General features: G+C 52.1%; 1 protein-coding gene across 1 annotated transcript in view; it reads left to right on the plus strand.

Moving 5' to 3' along the window:
* The window catches only part of CNTNAP2 (contactin associated protein 2), a 973,876-nt gene that overhangs the window by 595,786 nt on the left and 359,912 nt on the right, over positions 1 to 18,178 (plus strand). Inside the window, exon 11 of the mRNA XM_075557443.1 lies at positions 11,675 to 11,781. Within this exon, the coding sequence (XP_075413558.1) occupies positions 11,675 to 11,781 (107 nt within the window). The remainder of the gene's footprint in view (positions 1 to 11,674; positions 11,782 to 18,178) is intronic.

Here is an 18,178-nt window from a genome sequence, read left to right on the forward strand (position 1 = left end):
CAAAGGAGATTGGATGTACCTTGGACTTCTAGAAAAACCACCAAATCTGTCTTGAAATAATTACAGCCAGAATGCTCCTTAGGAGTGAGGATGGTGAGACCTCACCTCATTCCCTTGGACATGCCGTCAGGAGAGCCCACTCTCTGGGCATCATGCTTAGTGAGTGGGAAGGAAGAAGGGCCTCAGTGAGGTGTGGTGGTGCAGCGGTTTCAGCAGTGGGCCCGCGCGTAGCGACAGCTGTAAGATGGCACAGGCTAGGTCATGCTCGGTTCTGTTACGCGTAAGGCCATCATTAGTCACAGTCAACTTAATAGCGACTGTCAGCAACAACGCCACGCCAGCTCAGTGGAAGAACATGGAAGACAACGAAACGTCTGGTCTAGCGGTTCTCAACCTGTGGGTTGAGACCCCTTTGAGAGTCAAACGACCCTTTCACAGGGATCACCTGATTCATAACAGTAGCAAAATGAAGTCGCAAGGAAAGTATTTTAGTTTTATGGCTCGGGGTCACCACAACATGAGGAACTGTATGAAAGGGTCACTGCGGTGTTAGGAAGGTCAAGGACCTCTGGTCTAGTCCAATGAAGAATCCTGACAACAGACAGAAGCCCGATGGTATGTGATTAGGACGTGTGATCCACGAGAGCGAGCACGTAACGTGGTGGAGAGGAGAGTGGTGGTTACTTCAGCTTGGGAAGTCAGAAGAGGCCTCTTGAGGGAAGTCCACGTAAGATGAGGACTGAGGAGCACAAAAGAACGTGGTGGGGAAGACTTGGGATGCATTGGAGAACAGGAAGTGTGTGTGTGTGTGTGTGTGTGTGTGTGTGTGTGTCCTTCAAGGGGGGAAGCCTGGAGAGAGTGTGACTTTCCAGGAACCCCGAAGAGGGCAGGTATCAGGAGAGGTCCACGAGTAACACAAGATGACCAAGGGGAAGTGCACAGAGAACCCGGCATGCGGGCACCCACCGGAGCTCGGTCTTGTCCAGAGCGCATTGTGGATGGACATGCTGGAAGGCCTTAAAGGAGAGTGACCGCATTTGATGATCGTGGCTGATGATCATTGAAGTCAGGAAAGAGTGGAAGACAGGGGAGGGAAGCGTTAAAGGGCAAGTGCAGCATTCTCCTGGGGCCCCCATACAAGGTACCATAAACGGGGTGATTCATAAGGACAGAAATGTCTTCTCTCACTGTCTGGAGGTTGGGGGACTGGGATGCTCTTCCTACTGATTTCTGCTGAGGCTCTGGGGAGACTGTCTCCTGCCTCTCAGTCCCAACTTCTACTGAGAACATAATCTCATCCCTGTCTCCATCGTCACACGGTCACTGCCCTCAGCATCTGTCTCATTGTGTTTCCCATTCAGATGGGAGTAGGACACACCACACCCTAGTGTGACCTCATGTTAACTGACAGCACCTTCAAAGGTCACAGGGGTTATCGCGTATACCTATTCAGAAGATAAATTCAATCTATAACCAAAGGAAAGGTGATGTTAGCTTGGATTAGAGTGGTAGAGAAACAGAAAAGTGGAAATATTTGAGACAAATTTCCAAATGTTCTTTCACAAAGCTTTGGTGATGTTTGATGAAGAGGCAATAGAATGGGGGAAGTAAGGAATGACCTGCAGTTTCCAGGCATGAGCAAGCCGATGGGGCCATTAGCAGAGATGAGGGAGCACATAATTGAGAATAAAATCAAAAGACATGATTGCTCCTGTCCTTTTAGGATGTTGCTCCTGTACCCCAGTGGGGCTAGGGAGGGGCTGCATACAGATCTGAGGGTGCAGATCAGAGGACGTGACACCTAGAGACCGGGGTCTAACCATGAGTCAGGGAGCAGGTAAGGAGGGCTCTGCGGTTAAGGTCCCTTGGCCTTAACTGTGGATATACATACATCCACACACTGGGTTTGTTGGGGCTGTGAGTGCTTTTAAGGAAAGGAGATTTGTAAAGGAGTGTAGGTCTGGTTGGTGTTTACTGACATACAGTGTGTTTACTAAAGCCAGTCTTTCAGGAAGGTGGGTGCGAAAGGGATCTGAGAAGTGGGTCAGAATCTCAAGGGCTTGTGGGGCCACCTGCGGAGCTCCAGCTCTCTGTGATGGACGGGGGCAGGGAGAGAGTCCGCAGGGAGGTAGGCCTTGACTCTGGAGAAAGAAGGGGGGCAGATGGGCATGCCCTTGAGAAGTCCTGCAGGTAAAAACCCAAAGACGTGGTTACATTCCTCTTGCTGTGTCGCCACTCTCTGTAACTCAGCCCACATTGAGCCATGACCTTGGGTTGGATTAAACACCCCTGCATCCTCTTCTGTGCTGGGAGGTTACTGCAGTGACTGCGGCTCCGTGCCTACAAACCGTTAGAAGATCGAAGTAGTCTTTGAGCTGAATGCTGTGTAGCTTCAGGAGGGCTTCGGGGACCGTGTCTGTTCCTGGTTTGATGATCTCAGTGTTGGGGCCCTTCTGGTCTCCATAGGCCCACGGAGTGTGGATTCTGTAAGAATGTGAAATTCCGTCGGACTTCATCTTGTCGACAGAGAAAGGTCAAACCTCTCCAGGAGTGGACGGGCCACTCGCCACCACACAACCTTCTGGAGTGCCTTGCTCCGCTCAAACTGCTCCGTCAAGCCGCCCGCAGAGCAGCACACTGTACGGCCCATTTCAGTTGGTACTAAAGCAGTGCCGGGGGCATTGCGGTGGTCTGGTGGGCTACTAATTGCAGGGTCAGCAGTTCAAAGCTACCAGTCACTCAAAAGGAGAAAAATGAGGCTTCCTCCTCCCACAGAGTTCCAGTCCTGGAAATCCACAAGGCAGCTCCACCCTGTTTTGTGGGGTTGCATGATCAGAATCGACTCTGTGGCAGTGAGTTTGGGTTTGTGGTTAGCCTAATGTCAGACCATTGAAAGTATTGATGATTGTTTCCCTGAAGGATGGATCCTCGTTGACTCATTCAACATATGTGAACGGAGCCCTACTGTGCACGATGAAACATGTGCTTTGATGGAGCCTTTTCACAGCAGTCTGACCTCAGACCGTGCCCACAGACGTTGAGCTCTGTCGGTTGGGCTGTTTGCAGCTGCAGGAACTTGAACTAGAGAAGCATGGGATCCTGTGGGACACGAGAAGCCCCGAAGCAGACCAGAGTCGGCGTGGACCGGCTACAGTTCTATATGGGTTAGGGTAGATCTGTGGTCCGCACCAGACTCAAGCTAGAAGTGGCTTAAGCCCGGCGGGCACTCGCTGGGTGGTGCAATGGCTACCACTGCTGCCCAGAGAGCTGGAGGTTCGAGCCCACTCACAGCGCTTGGGAATAAAGACCTGATGACCTACCTCCCGAAAACCTGTGGAGCTTGAGGTCACAGATTGGTCAGACTGGACACAGGACGATGTGGAATCCTTGTCCCTGCAAGCCCACTGGGTCAGTGGTCCCAGCTGACAAATTGTTCAGAGTGGGGATGCTTAGCTGTCCCCCTTGGCTGCCTCTGTGTCCACAGACAGCTCCTGCAGACTCAGCTCAGGGGGCACAGAAGGGATAATTTGGGTGGCCTTCCCCCACGAGTCCACGCAGGCGTGGTCACCCGTGGCGATGCTCCCGAGCACAGCTTTCAGGAAGCTCGGCAGAGTGTCTGCAGCTGGGCGGTGGCCCCCTGCCGAGGTGGAAATTCTGTTGCTAGGGGAAAGTGTGCCACAGAGTAATGAGTTCCTTAGGAAGCCTGGACCCTCCCTTTCTGTCCTGGCGCGAGGAGGGAGGATGAGGATGGAGAAGAAGGGGCAATACTGATGGATGAACGCCCGCCTGCCAAGCTTCTGAGCACAAAGCTTCCTGCTGTCGCCAGACTCATCTGCTCATTATTCCTGAGCAACAGAGTGGTGCTGATGTTGATGGTGGTGTCGTTGTTGATGGTGGTGGTAGAGGCGGTGATGGAGATTTGCCTTTTCTTGCTGGCCACCTACCCAGCGACCTTGCAGAGAACAACAACTTCCACTCTGCCCTGGGTTGGTTCTGCCTCCTGGGGACCTCATGCATGTCAGAGCAGAATCAAGCTCCAAAGGGCTTCAGTTGGTGTTTGTGGTGGTGCAGTGTTGGTCTTGCAAGCATTGGGGTTTGTGGTAGTCTGGGCACATTAGAGAAACAAATCCACAGCAACTCAAGTTTAAGAGAGAGTTTTATAGAAAGGTTAAGTGCGTATCGAGAAAACACCCCAACCCAGTGCTGCCCAAGTCTACAAGTCCAACATTAACCCATATGTCCAACACCAATCCACAAAGTCCTCCTCCATCTCACAAAATAGATGCAATGATGCCGACTGTAGGAGGAAAGCTGAGTCAGTGAATGTGTAAACATCTCTGCGCTGGCAGGGGTCTCCACACAGCTGCTCCAGCACCCAGGGCTGCATCTGGGTAGGTTCATGTGGCTTCTCCTCAGGGATGTCTTGCAGGAAGTCAGCCTTACGAGCTGAAGCAGGAACTGGCTAAGGCAGCTGCACCCTGGTCTGACCATCAGAAAGTAAGAGACCCGAGAACTAGAAAGGTGAGGCTCACTGAGCCATTTATCCCTCTGTCCTTCAACTAACCCCACATGTGTTTACGGGCCAGGTTGGCACAGTAAGCTAACTACCTCGGGGTTATTGGTGGTGGTGTTATAATGGTCTTATTGTTGCACTTGTTAGCATTGATACTGATGTGGTGGTGGTGAGAGTGGTGGTGGTGGTGTTATTGTAGTAACTATGATCAACTGTCCCAGCCGATAGCAAGAAACCTAGAGTTTTCATTGCTGCTGCTCAGAAGTTGATCACCAGGCCATTCTTCCTCATCTTTCCTAGTCTGGGTCTTGTTGTTGGCGGCTGTCAATGCCATGTGACTCACGGCAACATGTGTGTTCAGAGTAGAACTTGTCTACAGCCTGTGACTCTTCAGAAGCAGATGGCCAGGCTCCTCTTCTGCAGCACCTCTGGGTGAGTGTCAACTGCCACCGGTTTAGAGAGGTGTTGAGCATGAGTGTTTCCACCGCTCAGGGTCCAAGGGCCTGGGAGAAGCTCTGCTAAACCTTGGTGAACCAGAGCGCCCTCAGGCAATGACTTTCAGAAGTGATCACCTGCCTTGCTTCTGAGTCCACCGGAGTCAGGAAGTGCTGCCAAGCCTGGTCAGTGTGACAGGCAGCAGGCCTCCGCTGACAGATGGACTGAGGCTGTGCACGGCAGGGGGCACTGACCAGAAACTGAACCAGGTCTCCGGGAGCCCCTGCACTCCCAATGCAACCCTGAGTTTTCCTCCAGGGTAGAGACCCCATCCCTTTATTCTCTCAAGTTACCCAGACCTGACCTTCCTTTCAAATGCTAACTTTTCCATAAAACCCAGCTCTCAAAATCGTACAGGAAAGTGGTCCGCTCTCTCAGGCTTCCTGGGCAGGTAGAGACAAGTGGAACCCTGGGGTGATGGTCCTTAGTCACCCTGGAGGTCACTGACACTAACACCCTTGAGGGACAATAGCCCTGGTGAGGTGGGCACGCCAAAGACTTCGCATCCATGTGCCCTCCACAGGGCAGCGTTTGCCCAAGGACAAGTGTGATGGGCTACGAAGAAGCTGGAAGGATGGCCAAGACCATGCCCAGGGAGAGTGGACTCAGTGAGGTCCCACTGAGTGCATTGCACTGCATGTTTGACCTGTGGAGCTCTGCTCTGTAAGCCTGCACCCAGTTCACCATGACAAGCATCTATAAAAGGCGTCATATTATTTTAATTCCATACCAGCGCTCTACTATTAGGCATTTACACACCTGGCTTGCTAATTTCATCTTCATAATCAGATATATTTTCTTGAGGATAACATTCATTTCATCCTTTGTCCCCCCCATAATTTGTCTTTGAACGTTCTGCCTGGGCTGGCGTCTGGGGGTGACAAGGACTTACCTTTATGCACCTGGAGACAGGTGGCAAGGTAAAGGATCACCAAGGTCTCACTCCTCCCGTGAGCCCATGGGCCAGAAAAGAATGTTTTATTCATGGAACAATTAGTAATACATTGTGGAATTATAGCTCTGAGTAAATGAACAAAGTAAGATCAAGCAAACTCTGGTTTATTATAATAAAGGCAATTAATAAAGCAGAAAACCCAGGTTCAGGTGCCCGCACGGGAAGGCTAGCATGCATGATTAGTGAACTTGGTGTAAGCATGCGTAACTAGATGATAGGTGTGAGCCAAACATATTTGATTCCACTTGAAGGGAACATGTGGTGTCGAAGATATGGAAAATAGCTGCATTTGAGGCATTTCCATAAATAAATGTTTAATGAAAAAGCACCAACAATATAATATTCTGTTTTCTGGTCTACCACTATAAAATTAAATTATGCCACGGGGAATTATGAAGCTAATCACTGGGATTATGGTTATTTATTCTTCTTCAGTTTGAGCCAGAGGAATACCTTCAGTGATGAAGGTCCCCATAAAAAGCAGCATCCACCGAGAACTGAGACCCAGCCAGTCTGCAAGCGAAGGCAAAGCCATGAGCCGAGCTCGGATCGGAGGCCTCTCACTGGAAGTCTCCATGGGAGACCAGAGGTCCATCAAGGAGCAGAGGAAGAAGAGACCCACATCAAAGGAAGGCTGCTTCATGCCCAGATGGCTCATCTTGATAACAAAAAGACAGTTTGGAACAGAAGTGACAAAGGGACATAATGAGTTTAGGAGGTAACTTAGATGGGAAGAGGGTATTTTGCCATTAGATTAATATAACAACCCCCACCCCCACCCCATCCGACAGCACCTTTGCCCCCTTCTGAGGCTGGTCTTCTAAATCCTTCCCATAAGAACTGCTAAGCTCTGAATCTTTCTAGAAGCCTGGCTCAGTGGCATCATCTGGGGCCCTGGGAGTCTCATGGTCTCAAACCCTGTCAGCCCTGGACTGAGCCTGCCTGGTCACAGAGCTGTGCCCCAGTGAGCCTGAAACCCCAGCTCTCACTACCAGCACCTTGGGATTGGGAGGTGGGGGGTGACAACAGCAGAGGCTCTGAGGCCCCGGCCAGGCTGGGACTGGGTGAGTGAGTCCCAGGACTCCAACTCTGCGGGTTTATGTCAGGCCCTGCAGGACCCAGTGTTGGCTTACACCTAAGACACGGACGTGAACTGGGGGTTGTGGAAGCTCTTTTCGCTGTTTTAAGCGGCGCAGACGAGGGAGAAAGACCTCGCCCTCTACTTCTAAACACCAGCCCTTGAGAGGTCGCTGTCTGGTGCCGGGCTGGACAGGGAGCCCTGGGTCTGAAGGCTTCCCAGCGCACAGTGATGCAGGCCGCCCAAGGACAACCATGGAGCTGTGGGATGACAGTAATGGATCCTGATGCTGGGCCGGTGACTGCGCTGGAGCCAACCTGGTGGCAGCTCTCACAAGCAGCAAAGCCACCATCCCCATTCTGCAAAGACCCACCACAGCTCTCCTGCGTGAGGCGACCCGTGTCTTCAACATGTGGAATCAAACCTCTTCTGCTCTTCTTTGATGGAGTCGGGTCCAAGCAGACTGCTCAGCTCTGAGAATTCACATCCAGCAGGGACGTACAAGAAGATGCCAGGGCTGACGGAGAACTGGCACTTTCCCCCACCACCCTGCCCCAGCCACGAGCACTCTGCCCATCACATCCACTTTCTACGAGGCCTCGAAGACACGTTAGGACGTTCAGATTAGAGCCGCGGTTTGTTTTGCGCACTGGGTTCTGAATAAGGCTCGTCTGGAGGAGAAACGCATCCTGATTCTGGCGCATTGTGAAAGGCATTGTGGGGCTGTCGAGGATGGTCCCTGCCAATGACCTCGCAGCGCCAGGCTGCCGGCAGATGGGGGCGTCGGAGGCAGCTCTGCATTCTGTGGGGACCCCAGGTCACACCAGCATCCCATGCCCTCTTCTCCCGGGCATGTTCCTTACCCCGGCCCTGGTGTTTTGAGTGTCAGCAAGGAGCAGCGAGGAGCCCGGGGCTGCCAGCAGAAGGAACAAGCCAGACCTCGAAGGAGTACAGCCAGGGTTCTCCTTACAAGCCAGGGTGGCCAGAATTAACCCAGCTGATCTTGGGCATGTCACCAGGAGAGACCAGAAAATCATGCTAAAATAGCTGGTCAGCAGCAAAGGACACCCTTTCCAGATACACTGACATGAGGCATCAGGGGACCCAGCATGACTCACCCAACGGCCATGGACACAGTCTCCCATGAGGCCCCGCTCCTCAGAGCCCCCTTGAGGAGCTCCTCAGCCAGGAGTCTCGACTTCAGACCCAACTGTGAACAGAAACACTCCCGTTTCTCACCGGCAAGGAGACCAGTCGTCTAAGACGGTGTTGGTTTCTTGGCATAATTCCAAGCACCTCACATGCCTTTCCAGTCTGCTTACTGTGCGCATGCCTGAGGTGAAGGCTGCCAGGGAGTGCCCTGGCTCCCGGCATTCGCCTCCTGTGATGTGGAACGTAACCTGTCCTGCGTGTTGCACCTGGCTTGCCTCTTCCTCTACACGCACCTGCAGCCGAGTGCTAAAGTGTTTGCGGAGCATCCTCTCTGCAGCCTTGATAAAGCCTGTGTCTGGCTGGGTGCGCTAGAGAACGAATCCAGAGATACTCATATGTGGTAGGGGAGAGCGCTACGTCAGAGACGTTGTACATTGAGAAAACCTCTGAGCCCAGTCCAGATCAAGCCCATAAGTCTGATATTAGCCCATAAAGTCCTCTTCAGACTCACGCAGCACATGTAATGATGCCGAATGCAGGAAGATCACAGGCCAGGGCGTGCAACATCCTGTGGATCCAGTGTTGATGGAAGTATCTTAGCACTGGTGTGGGTCTCCATGTGGCTCCTCAACAGGAAGGTGAAGCAGAGAGACAGTATGGCCCTCCCTCCTCCAGAGAGAAAGAGAGGAAGTTCCCAGAATCCTCATGAGAAGGTCATGCCCATCAGGAGGCATCATCAGGCTGTGTGACCTGATTGTCAGGCTAACTGGCTAAACTCCACCCCTTTGACCTACTTATCAAGTTGACATGAAATGATGTAACTACTACAGGCTACACCCAAATCACATGAACCGTAGGTGCTGCTGGCTGTGGAGCTAAAGCCCAACCCGCACCCGCCCTCCCCCCCATCGAGTGAACCCACCATCTTTGCCTGGTTTATGTCAACACACTTCCCCCTCCCACACCCACTCATCCCAGCAATTCCACCCACCCCACTGTCTAAACATTAGCGCTCTCCACAGTGCCCAGACTCACACAGCTCCCTCAGCTGAGACCCCGGGGGGCGGGATGCTACACACCCCTTGTATGAGTTCCTGTCCACTTGGGTCAGGCGGGCAGAAGGAAGCATTGCTGGGTCCTGTAACCTCATCACCACCAAGGCACACCTGTGCCCACTGTCACAACCACTGCCTCATTTCCACTGATCCTTTCCTTGGGCAAACTTCGCTTTCCCCCTGCACGTTCCATTTCCACGGCCCTGCACGGGTGGGTGGGCAGGACCTTTGCGCAAGTCAGTGAGGAAATCTGCTTTTTTAATCGGGGGCTCTCACAGCGCTTGTAGCAATTCATACAGCAGTTGTATCATGCACATTTGTACATATGTTGCCATCATCATTTTCAAAGCATCTCTTTCTATTTGAACCCTTCTTATCAGCTCCTCTGTTTTTCCTCCCTCCATCCACCACCCTCCCATCCTCGTGACCCCTTGATAAATGATTAATTATCAGTTTCATATCTTACACCATCCACTGTCTTCATTTACCCATGTTTCTATTGTTCATCACTGGGGGGGGTGCTTTTATGTCGATCATTGAAATCAGTTCCCCCTTTCTTCCCCATCTTTCCCCACCTTCCCCCTACCCGACATGGTATCACTACTCCTATTACTGTTCCTAAGAGGTTTATCTATCCCGGATTCCATGTGTCCAGAGCTCTTATCTGTACCAGTGTACATGCTCTGGTCTAGCCAGATTTGTAAGGTACAACTGGGGTCATGATAGTGGAGGGAGGAAGCATTAAAGAACTAGAGGGATGTTGTGTATTTCATCAGCCTGTACTGCACCCTGACTGGCTCATCCCTTCCTTGTGACGAGATGCCCATTGCCTAGAGATGGGCTTTGGGTCTCCACTCCAACCCTGCTCACTTGCATTGATATATTTGTTTGGAGTCTTCTGCTGCCTGATACCTGATCCCATAGACACCTTGTGATCACATGATCACACAGGCTGCTGTGCTTCTTCCTTGTGGGCTTTGTCGCTTCCCTGCTAGATGCCACTTGCTTGACTTCACGTCTTTAGGACCCCAGATGCTATATCTTCTAATAGCTGGGCACCATTAGCCTTCTTCACCACATTTGCTTATGCACCCATTTTGACTTCAGCAATCATGTCAGGAAGGTGAGCATCACAGAATGCCAGGTTATTAGGACAAAGTGTTCTTGTGCTGAGGGAGGACTTGAGTAGTAGCCCAATGTCCATCTGCTACCTTGGTATTTAACATTTAAGTATATGTACATAGACCTATATCCCAATCATTACTTATTATGTTTATATATATGCATGCTTATATGTATACCTCTATAGATGTCTTTTGCTTCATAGTTCTTTCCTCTATTTCCTTCTACTGTCAGTGAGGAAATCGTAAGTCTTCTGTGTCCCATGCTGTACACCCAGCAAATGCTCAGTGAGTCCTGGTTAGGGGCATGTATGGAGGGGCAGCACCCCATGTAGTCTCAGAGGTCCACCCCAGGCATCGTGCCTGCTAACAGTGGCCCCCAGTACGGCAGACAGTGAACAAGAACAGGACTCGGGGGCAGGAGGGTCACCATCAGGGGGCTCCGTGTGGAAAGCTCTCCTGGAATCCCCTGCCTGTGACCCCACACAGTACCGCACGAATCTCACTCTTTGTAGGGGTCCCAGCAGCTGTGCCCTGCCCCTGGGAGCTGCGGGGAATGCTGGCCGTGCCAGTCTCTGTTCACTACATGTTACTTGCTTTGTGAGCCTGACCTCCAAGCCGGGAAGCTTCACAAATCTCAGAAGACCCCACATCTTCCCATCCTCTGTTCCCCAGCACTGGGTGAAGGCCCTCAGACCCACCTTGATTTTCAATGAGAGCACTGAGGGTCAGGAAGGTCAAACTCAGACTCACTGTCCTCTCCCCGGAACAGGACAAGGACCTAGACTCAGGGCCCGTACTTGACCCTGTGTTCTGGTGCTGCCTCTGTAAGCCGCTGACTCGATGGTCCCACTGCAGTGTGGGGGTTTGGAGTGGGTGAGCCTGGGGTTGGGGGGTTGTCCTTTCCCTGCCCTCCCATGGTGCCATTTCACAATCTCAGGGAGGCGGACACCCTGGTGACCCAGTCTTGTCCCGGAGAAAAGCAGGCTTGAGGCTGAAGAAGGTTAACTCCACTGCCACCTCACGGCGAGGAGAGGGACGTGCATGTCCCAAGGGCTGGTCTGCACCCCGTCCACCGTGCAGTATCCGCTGCTCACTCGCCAAGGGGCCTGCCAGCCTGGGCTGGGATGTGGTCCCCTGAGCAGCCGGCCCTTCCCATCAGGGGTCACGGTAATCTGCTTTAATGAATGAGGATTAATGGCCTTGGCTCAGCCAGCCAGTGCTGCGCTGATGGATGCCTGGGCTGGACTGGAGTTGGCTGCTGGTCAACCTCATTTGTGTGGGTTGTTTGTGTCCCTCTGGCAGGTGTGAGCCCAATCACTGTGAACACGGGGGCAAGTGCTCGCAGACGTGGGACAGCTTCAAGTGCACCTGTGACGACACCGGCTACAGTGGGGCCACCTGCCACAACCGTGAGTACCACCCCTCTCATGCCCCACCGCAGGACACCTGTCCGTGGCAGCTGTGTGATCAGAGTTGGGGGGGGGGGCGGTCAGGGGGATGGTGTGTAGGCCCAGGTGCCGCTGAGTAAATGCTTGACCACTGAGCTAGCTCCACAGAGGGACCAACACCCCAAACAATGGAGGTTGGATTCCTAATGGTGGACTGGCCCCAGTACCAAAACCATGTCTGTGCAGGCTGGTTGTTTGTAAAAGAATGTGCCCACAGTGACCCTGGTCAGACAGAGTGTGATGGGGATGGCCAGTGTGGCAAAGCCTAGTCTTTAAACAAGACTGCTAACCACCACCCTCTCTGAGGGAGACAGACAGGTTTTCTACTCTCCTAGAGTTGTGGCATCAGAACCCCATGGGGGCAGGTCTACTCTGTCCTACTGGGTCACCGTGAGTCAGCGTCAGCTCGATGGCAGTGAGTGAGTGAGTGAGTGCGTGCTATGTGGTGCTAATGTGAATTACTGAGGGTGCAGAGAAGTCTTGAATGCCCAGTCACTGCAGGCTGCTCAGGGAGAAGCAGAGCCCTGGTGTGTGAGGCTGGGTTGACTAGAGAAACAAATCCAGAGACACTCATATGTGTGTAAGAGAGAGCTTTATTTGGAAGAGCAATTGTATATTGAGAAAACATCCCAGCCCAGCCCAGATCAAGTCCATCAGTCCGATATTAACCCATATGTTTGATACTAGTCCATAAATTCCTCTTCAGACTCACATAGCCACTTGTAATAATGCCGATGCAGGAAGATCACAGACCAGTGGGTGCAGTCTTGTGGATCCATCGGCAGTGGAAGCATCTCAGCATGGGTCTCCATTTGGCTAGTCAACAGGAATGTGTACGGGAGAGAGAGTGGGGGCCACCTCCCAGGAGATAAAAAGGGAAGTTCCCAGAATCCTCCTGAGAAGGCCACACCCACAGGGAAGCATCATCAGACTGTGACCTCATTGACAGGCTTCAATCCTCAAGCTGGCACTAGGTTACATAACCAACCACACCTGGTGTCTTGTGTGCTATGGACCCGGCCATGCCCAGCATGGACCTCCATGTGCCCATCAGCAGGGTTCTAATTAAACTCAGAGAGCCCCACCCCATCGCCCCAGGCTTGAAGTTGAAGTTCTCCCTACATCACCTGCTGGCTTCTCTTGGGCCTTGATCATCCTCATGTCCTTACAGGAACATCACAGGATGTCTAAGATGCCCTGGATAATATGAAAGCAGGTGGCAATTATACACACACACACACAGGATCAAAGAAACCGTTGAGGTGTCTGATGAGAAGGGGCAAGGCTTGAGGGTGGGGATTCAATGACTGCATACCAGATCTTCCTACGGAGAGGAAAGAGTTGGTCTTCCAGATCTTTCTTTTCCAGGAGAGAGTCTCACTTTGCTCAGGAGTGGAGGCATGAGCATCCTCAAGGTGAGAGAAGGGAGACTGAATGGCCTCCCTTCAGCTACAGCCTAGCTTCGGGGCTGCGTGATTCCTGAATTCAGGCACAGCCACACAAACGCCAAGCTGGCATCCCCGCGGGCAGCACAACGAGAGTGGCCATGCAAAGGGGCATGTGCCACCCTCAGGTTCTCTATCCATAAGGCCGACTTGACCACATCTCCTTCACACACAGGAAGGGCGCCGGGGTTTCCAACCGGCTGGCAGGTGTGGCCCATGGTACGCTCTGGCATCACCCCTTCGTGGCCACACTGCCTTGGGTCAGCACTAGGTGGGCTCGCTCACATGTCCCAGCGACTCGGATGTCCCTGAGCAGGGCCAAGGCGGGCACCGTGATCAGCTGCTAACTGACAGCTTGGCAGCCTGCGAGGCCCCTCAGAAGAAAGTCGATCACTGTCTGGTGATCTACTGCTGGACAGTCAGTGCCTCTGAGAACTATTCTGGGCGATTCTGTGTAACAGACACGGGAGTCTGGAGTCGGGGTGGACTGAGAGAAAAGACCCCAGCCTTGGGCCCTGAGGGGGACAGACAGGTGGTGAGAGAAGCCCCCATCCTTAGCTGCATCTGCTCTATTCTGGGCCTCTGTGTACAGCGTGGCTTGTCGCCGGCCACCCCACCGCCTCCTCATTTCCCATGATCCATCTCCACACTGCCCTGCTATGAGGGGACTCTTCCAGATCCCTGTGACTGGGTCACACCTCCTGTTGTAGGTTTTCATCCTAGGGCACCTGTCCCCGGATGAGTGGGGTGCTGCTTGGACTCTGGGATCCTCCCATGCTGCCTCCCTCCTCCACCTCACTCCCCTGTGGACATGGACAGGGAGCGCCCGTCGGCACTGAGTCTCTCTGAGCTGGATCAGAGGATGAGCGAAGGCAGAGACACAGAATAAATGTAGGCAGAAGATGAGAAGGAGCGGGCGAGGAATAGAAAGTGGTGATGGTGGCAGAGCAGGTATGGCAGGAAGAACACACCTGGCCAGGTATCCAACTCCAGGTACACGGAGCAGTGAGTGAGGGTCAGCAGCCACCCCGGCTGCAGCTCAGTTCATCTCTGAGGGAACACGTGCTGAGGGGCTGGGGGATAGCCACTGTAACACAAGGTAGGGCAGTGCTACAGGAAGCGGGGGGACCTAGCTGTAGTACCCCTGAGTCATGAAGGTGACAGAGTGCAGGGGTGGAGGAACCACCAGCTCCTCATCCACATGCACCCACAGGCTGGTGACACAGGGTCCTTCTCACCACGGGACGTGCAGCAACACTGTCCCCTGCCTGACTTTCTCTGGCCAAGATGTTGAGAGAAACAGGACTGATGGAATGCAGAGAGAGGAGAATGGTTGGAATGACAGATGGGTGGACAGATGGGTGGATGACGGAAAGAAGGGGGTGAGAAAGAGGGAGGCAAGAATGGAGGGATAAAGGGAGGTAGGGAAAGATCAACAAGTAAGAATAGTCAGAATTCACTCAATGACAATGGGTGTATTGCTGTTCTTCTTTTTTTAAGTAGATAGGTGGGTGGGTAAATGAATAGATGGACATAGGGATAGATATACTGATAGGTAATGATAGTTAGATAGATAGATAGATAGATAAGAACCTTAAGCTGGGTTCGCTAGAGAACCAAAATCTCTCTGTATGTAAGTTTATACAGAGAGAAATTTATATCGAGAAAATTGCTCACACAGTTGTAGAAGAGATCAAGTCCAAGTCAATGGGTCAGATGTTAGGCTGGAAGCTTCCCCTGACTCTCATGGCTGCAGGGGCTGAAGAACCTGCCATCCTTACAAAGATAAGAGGCATTAGGCTGTAGATATTAATGAACCCAAGTCAGTCCACTCCCAGGATTCGCAGACAATACTGCAGCCTACCAAATGGAGTCCAAGGAACCAGAGGTCAGAGGGCAAGCCACGTGCAGGATCCAGACCCAGAAAACAAGCTTTCAGATCATGTCCATTTACCTAGACAGATGGGATTTGGACAAGTAGATGGGTGATGGGTGGATGGATAGATTAGATAGAGGGATTGGTATATGGATGATAGATAGATAGATAATTTTGAGGAAATGTTTACATGATTGTGTGGCTGGCTGGTGACAGTCTTGAAACAAACAACTCTTTAGACCTTCAAGTGATGAATAAAGTCCACCGACATTGTCTAGATGCACAGGCTCACAAACTTACTTGACATACCTGGTCAGAAAAGCATGACTAGGCAGCCCGCTGGCGACCACAAACATTTGTGTGGTAGCCCTTCATCCAGGTAAAGTGGAGGTACTGCTTTTGCAGCCCCCTTGAATCACGCCTGCACCCCTGAGGAAGCAGTATCGGCTACTTTGGGAAACGCTGGGAGTAATCTTGACTTAGAGCCAGTTGATCAACAATGCTAATCACATGCACAGCATCCCCGCAAAGCAGCATGACATCAGGGATGCTGGTCGCTGTTTTTAGGTGCCCTGGAGTGGTTCCTGCTCACAGCTACCCTCTGGGTGACAGGATGACCCCCTGCCTAGGCCATGACAGCTGCACAGCCTGGTCAGGCTTCAGCCTGGTGTTGCTGCAGGCACTGTGCAGTCCCGTGTCATCGACAGTCTCCCTCCTTCCTGGCTGACCCTCTGCCGTACCAAGCACGCTGTCTTCCTCCAGAAACTGCTCTCTCCAGAAAACACGTCCAAGGCCACGAGACAGAATCTCACTTCTCAGAAGCATGCTGGCTGCACTCTTTCCAAGAAAAACGTGTTTGTTCTTCTGGCGCTCCAAGTTGTTTTCAGTACTTTATCCAACACCGTGATTCAAATGCATCAATTCTTCTGCACACCTCTTATTCATCGCCCACCACTTACAGGCAGGGGAGGCCGTTGAACATGCCGTGGCTTGGATCAGGAGCACCTCAGTCCTCCAGGTGACACGCTCCCTCTTACACACTCCAGAGAGGTCTTGTATGCGTGGTCACCAATAGAAGCCGCCCTTGACCGCTCGTCGGCTGCTTCCAGGAGCAATAATTGTGGCTCTAAATGAAATGAAATCCTCGGCACCTTCAGTCTTTTCTCCTTTGGTCACCCTGTTGTCTACGGTCCAGTTGTGAGGACTTGGGTTTTCTTTACACTGCGTGTGGTCCGTACTGGAGGCTGCAGCCCTCGATCTTCGGCAGCAAGTGCTTCAAGTCCTCCTCAATTTCAGCAAGCCAGGTGGTGTCATCTGCATATCGCAGGTGGTTAATGAGCCTTCCTCCAGGACTGGTGGCACATTCTTCTTCATAAAATCCAGCTTCTCAGACTATTTGCTCAATGTGCAGTGTGAATCATGTGATGAGAGAGCACAGCCCTGATTTTACACCAGGCTCGATTTCCTGACCGTGTCTGAAGGACTGCCTCTCGGTTCAGGGACAGGGTCCACGTAAGCATGACAGAGTGCTCTGGAATTCCCATTATTCTCAATATTTTCTGTAGTTTGTCATAATCCACACCGTCGAATGTCTCTGCAGTCGCTAAGACACAGGAACACATCTTTCTGGTGGGCTTACCATAATTTCAGCTAATTTACAAAACAGTTTGACTGCCTCCCCATGTTTGCAGGGAGAGGGAGGGTAACAAAACAGGTTAGAAATAACCAGAAAGAAACAGAATGATTTATAGGACAGAAACAATACAGAAGACAAATTTATTGAGAAGCATTAGAATTGCTACTGGCAATGAAGGAAAAAGTTCATTAGCAAAGACATTTCCCCTACACCTTAAACATATGTTAGATGGTGAAAGACTTTAAACATAGCAAAGCTGAAGGCAGATTCATTTAAAGCCCACATAATTGATTTTCTATGTAAATACATTTTTTAAATGACAACAAGGGAAAACCCAGTGCTTTAGAGCAACTCCCACCTGCATTCAAAGTGGGGCCTCTTTTTCTCCTGGTTACCTGCATGTCATTCCAGACAGATCCCTTGGAGGCAATGCCCACCCACCAGGCCCTCGGTCTCACCTCCCGGGGTTCCCTACCCAGCAACGAGGTTGGGGTTGACATTTGATTAACATCCATCTCACACGTGGTAATAAAAAAAGGCAAAGTTAATCTGCACCGGCTGTAATGCTCACGCTGGGCTCCTTTAGGTTCCAGCAGTCTCTCTGTTGATTAGTTTAAGACAAAGGCATTTCCATTGTGCCTTTGTAATGAAGAAACCCAGTGGAAATCGTACTCGGCCCTGGAGGGACACTGTGAGACCCACGTGCCATCAGTAGAACGTTGGCGCTTGGTAGACGAGTGTGAGGCTGGTCTTAGAGGGTGCAGGCTCCGTGTCCAGAGCTGGAGCAGGGTCGTCTGGCCGGCCCAGGGAGAGGCACGTGGTGGGTGGAGCAGTGGGTGCAGGGTTGGGCTGTGTCTCATCCAAAACCAGATTCCCCACATGGCGCCCAGCAGTCTTCTTGCCGGCAGGGCTTGGACCACCCAGTTCCCCAAATCTTGTTCAGCATCAACTCAGTAAGACCATTTGCTGCAGAGTCAAAGAGGGTGTGAAGGCGGGATTGTAGGACCAGTGGTGAGAGAGGAAACGAGAACTCTGAGCCTAGACCCAAGGCTCAGTGCATTAGTAGGCTCTCCCCTGAACCCCAGAGGTGAGCACCCAGCTACTTGCAGAAAGAGCGGAGGCTCCAGATTCTAGCAGCAACGCCTGGTGGCCTCCTTCAGGATCGCCCACCACCAAGACCCCGTCGGGAAACAAGCTCGCATCTGGGTAGACACCAGGGCATCTGACTGAAAGACCGGTCCTCTTCAGCTCCACGTGTGCGATCGGGGACCATTAAAGCGCTTGTCTTCAGCGAAGCCTCCCACCCCCCACCCCCCAGTCCTCTAAAAGGTCACACGTGACTTTCTCCCATGGCTGTGGAAAGGGGCCGGGTGACGTCGTGGCCACGTGTTGGGCTGCGGA

This window comes from Tenrec ecaudatus, chromosome 9 (assembly GCF_050624435.1).
Source record: "Tenrec ecaudatus isolate mTenEca1 chromosome 9, mTenEca1.hap1, whole genome shotgun sequence".
NCBI lineage: Eukaryota > Metazoa > Chordata > Mammalia > Afrosoricida > Tenrecidae > Tenrec > Tenrec ecaudatus.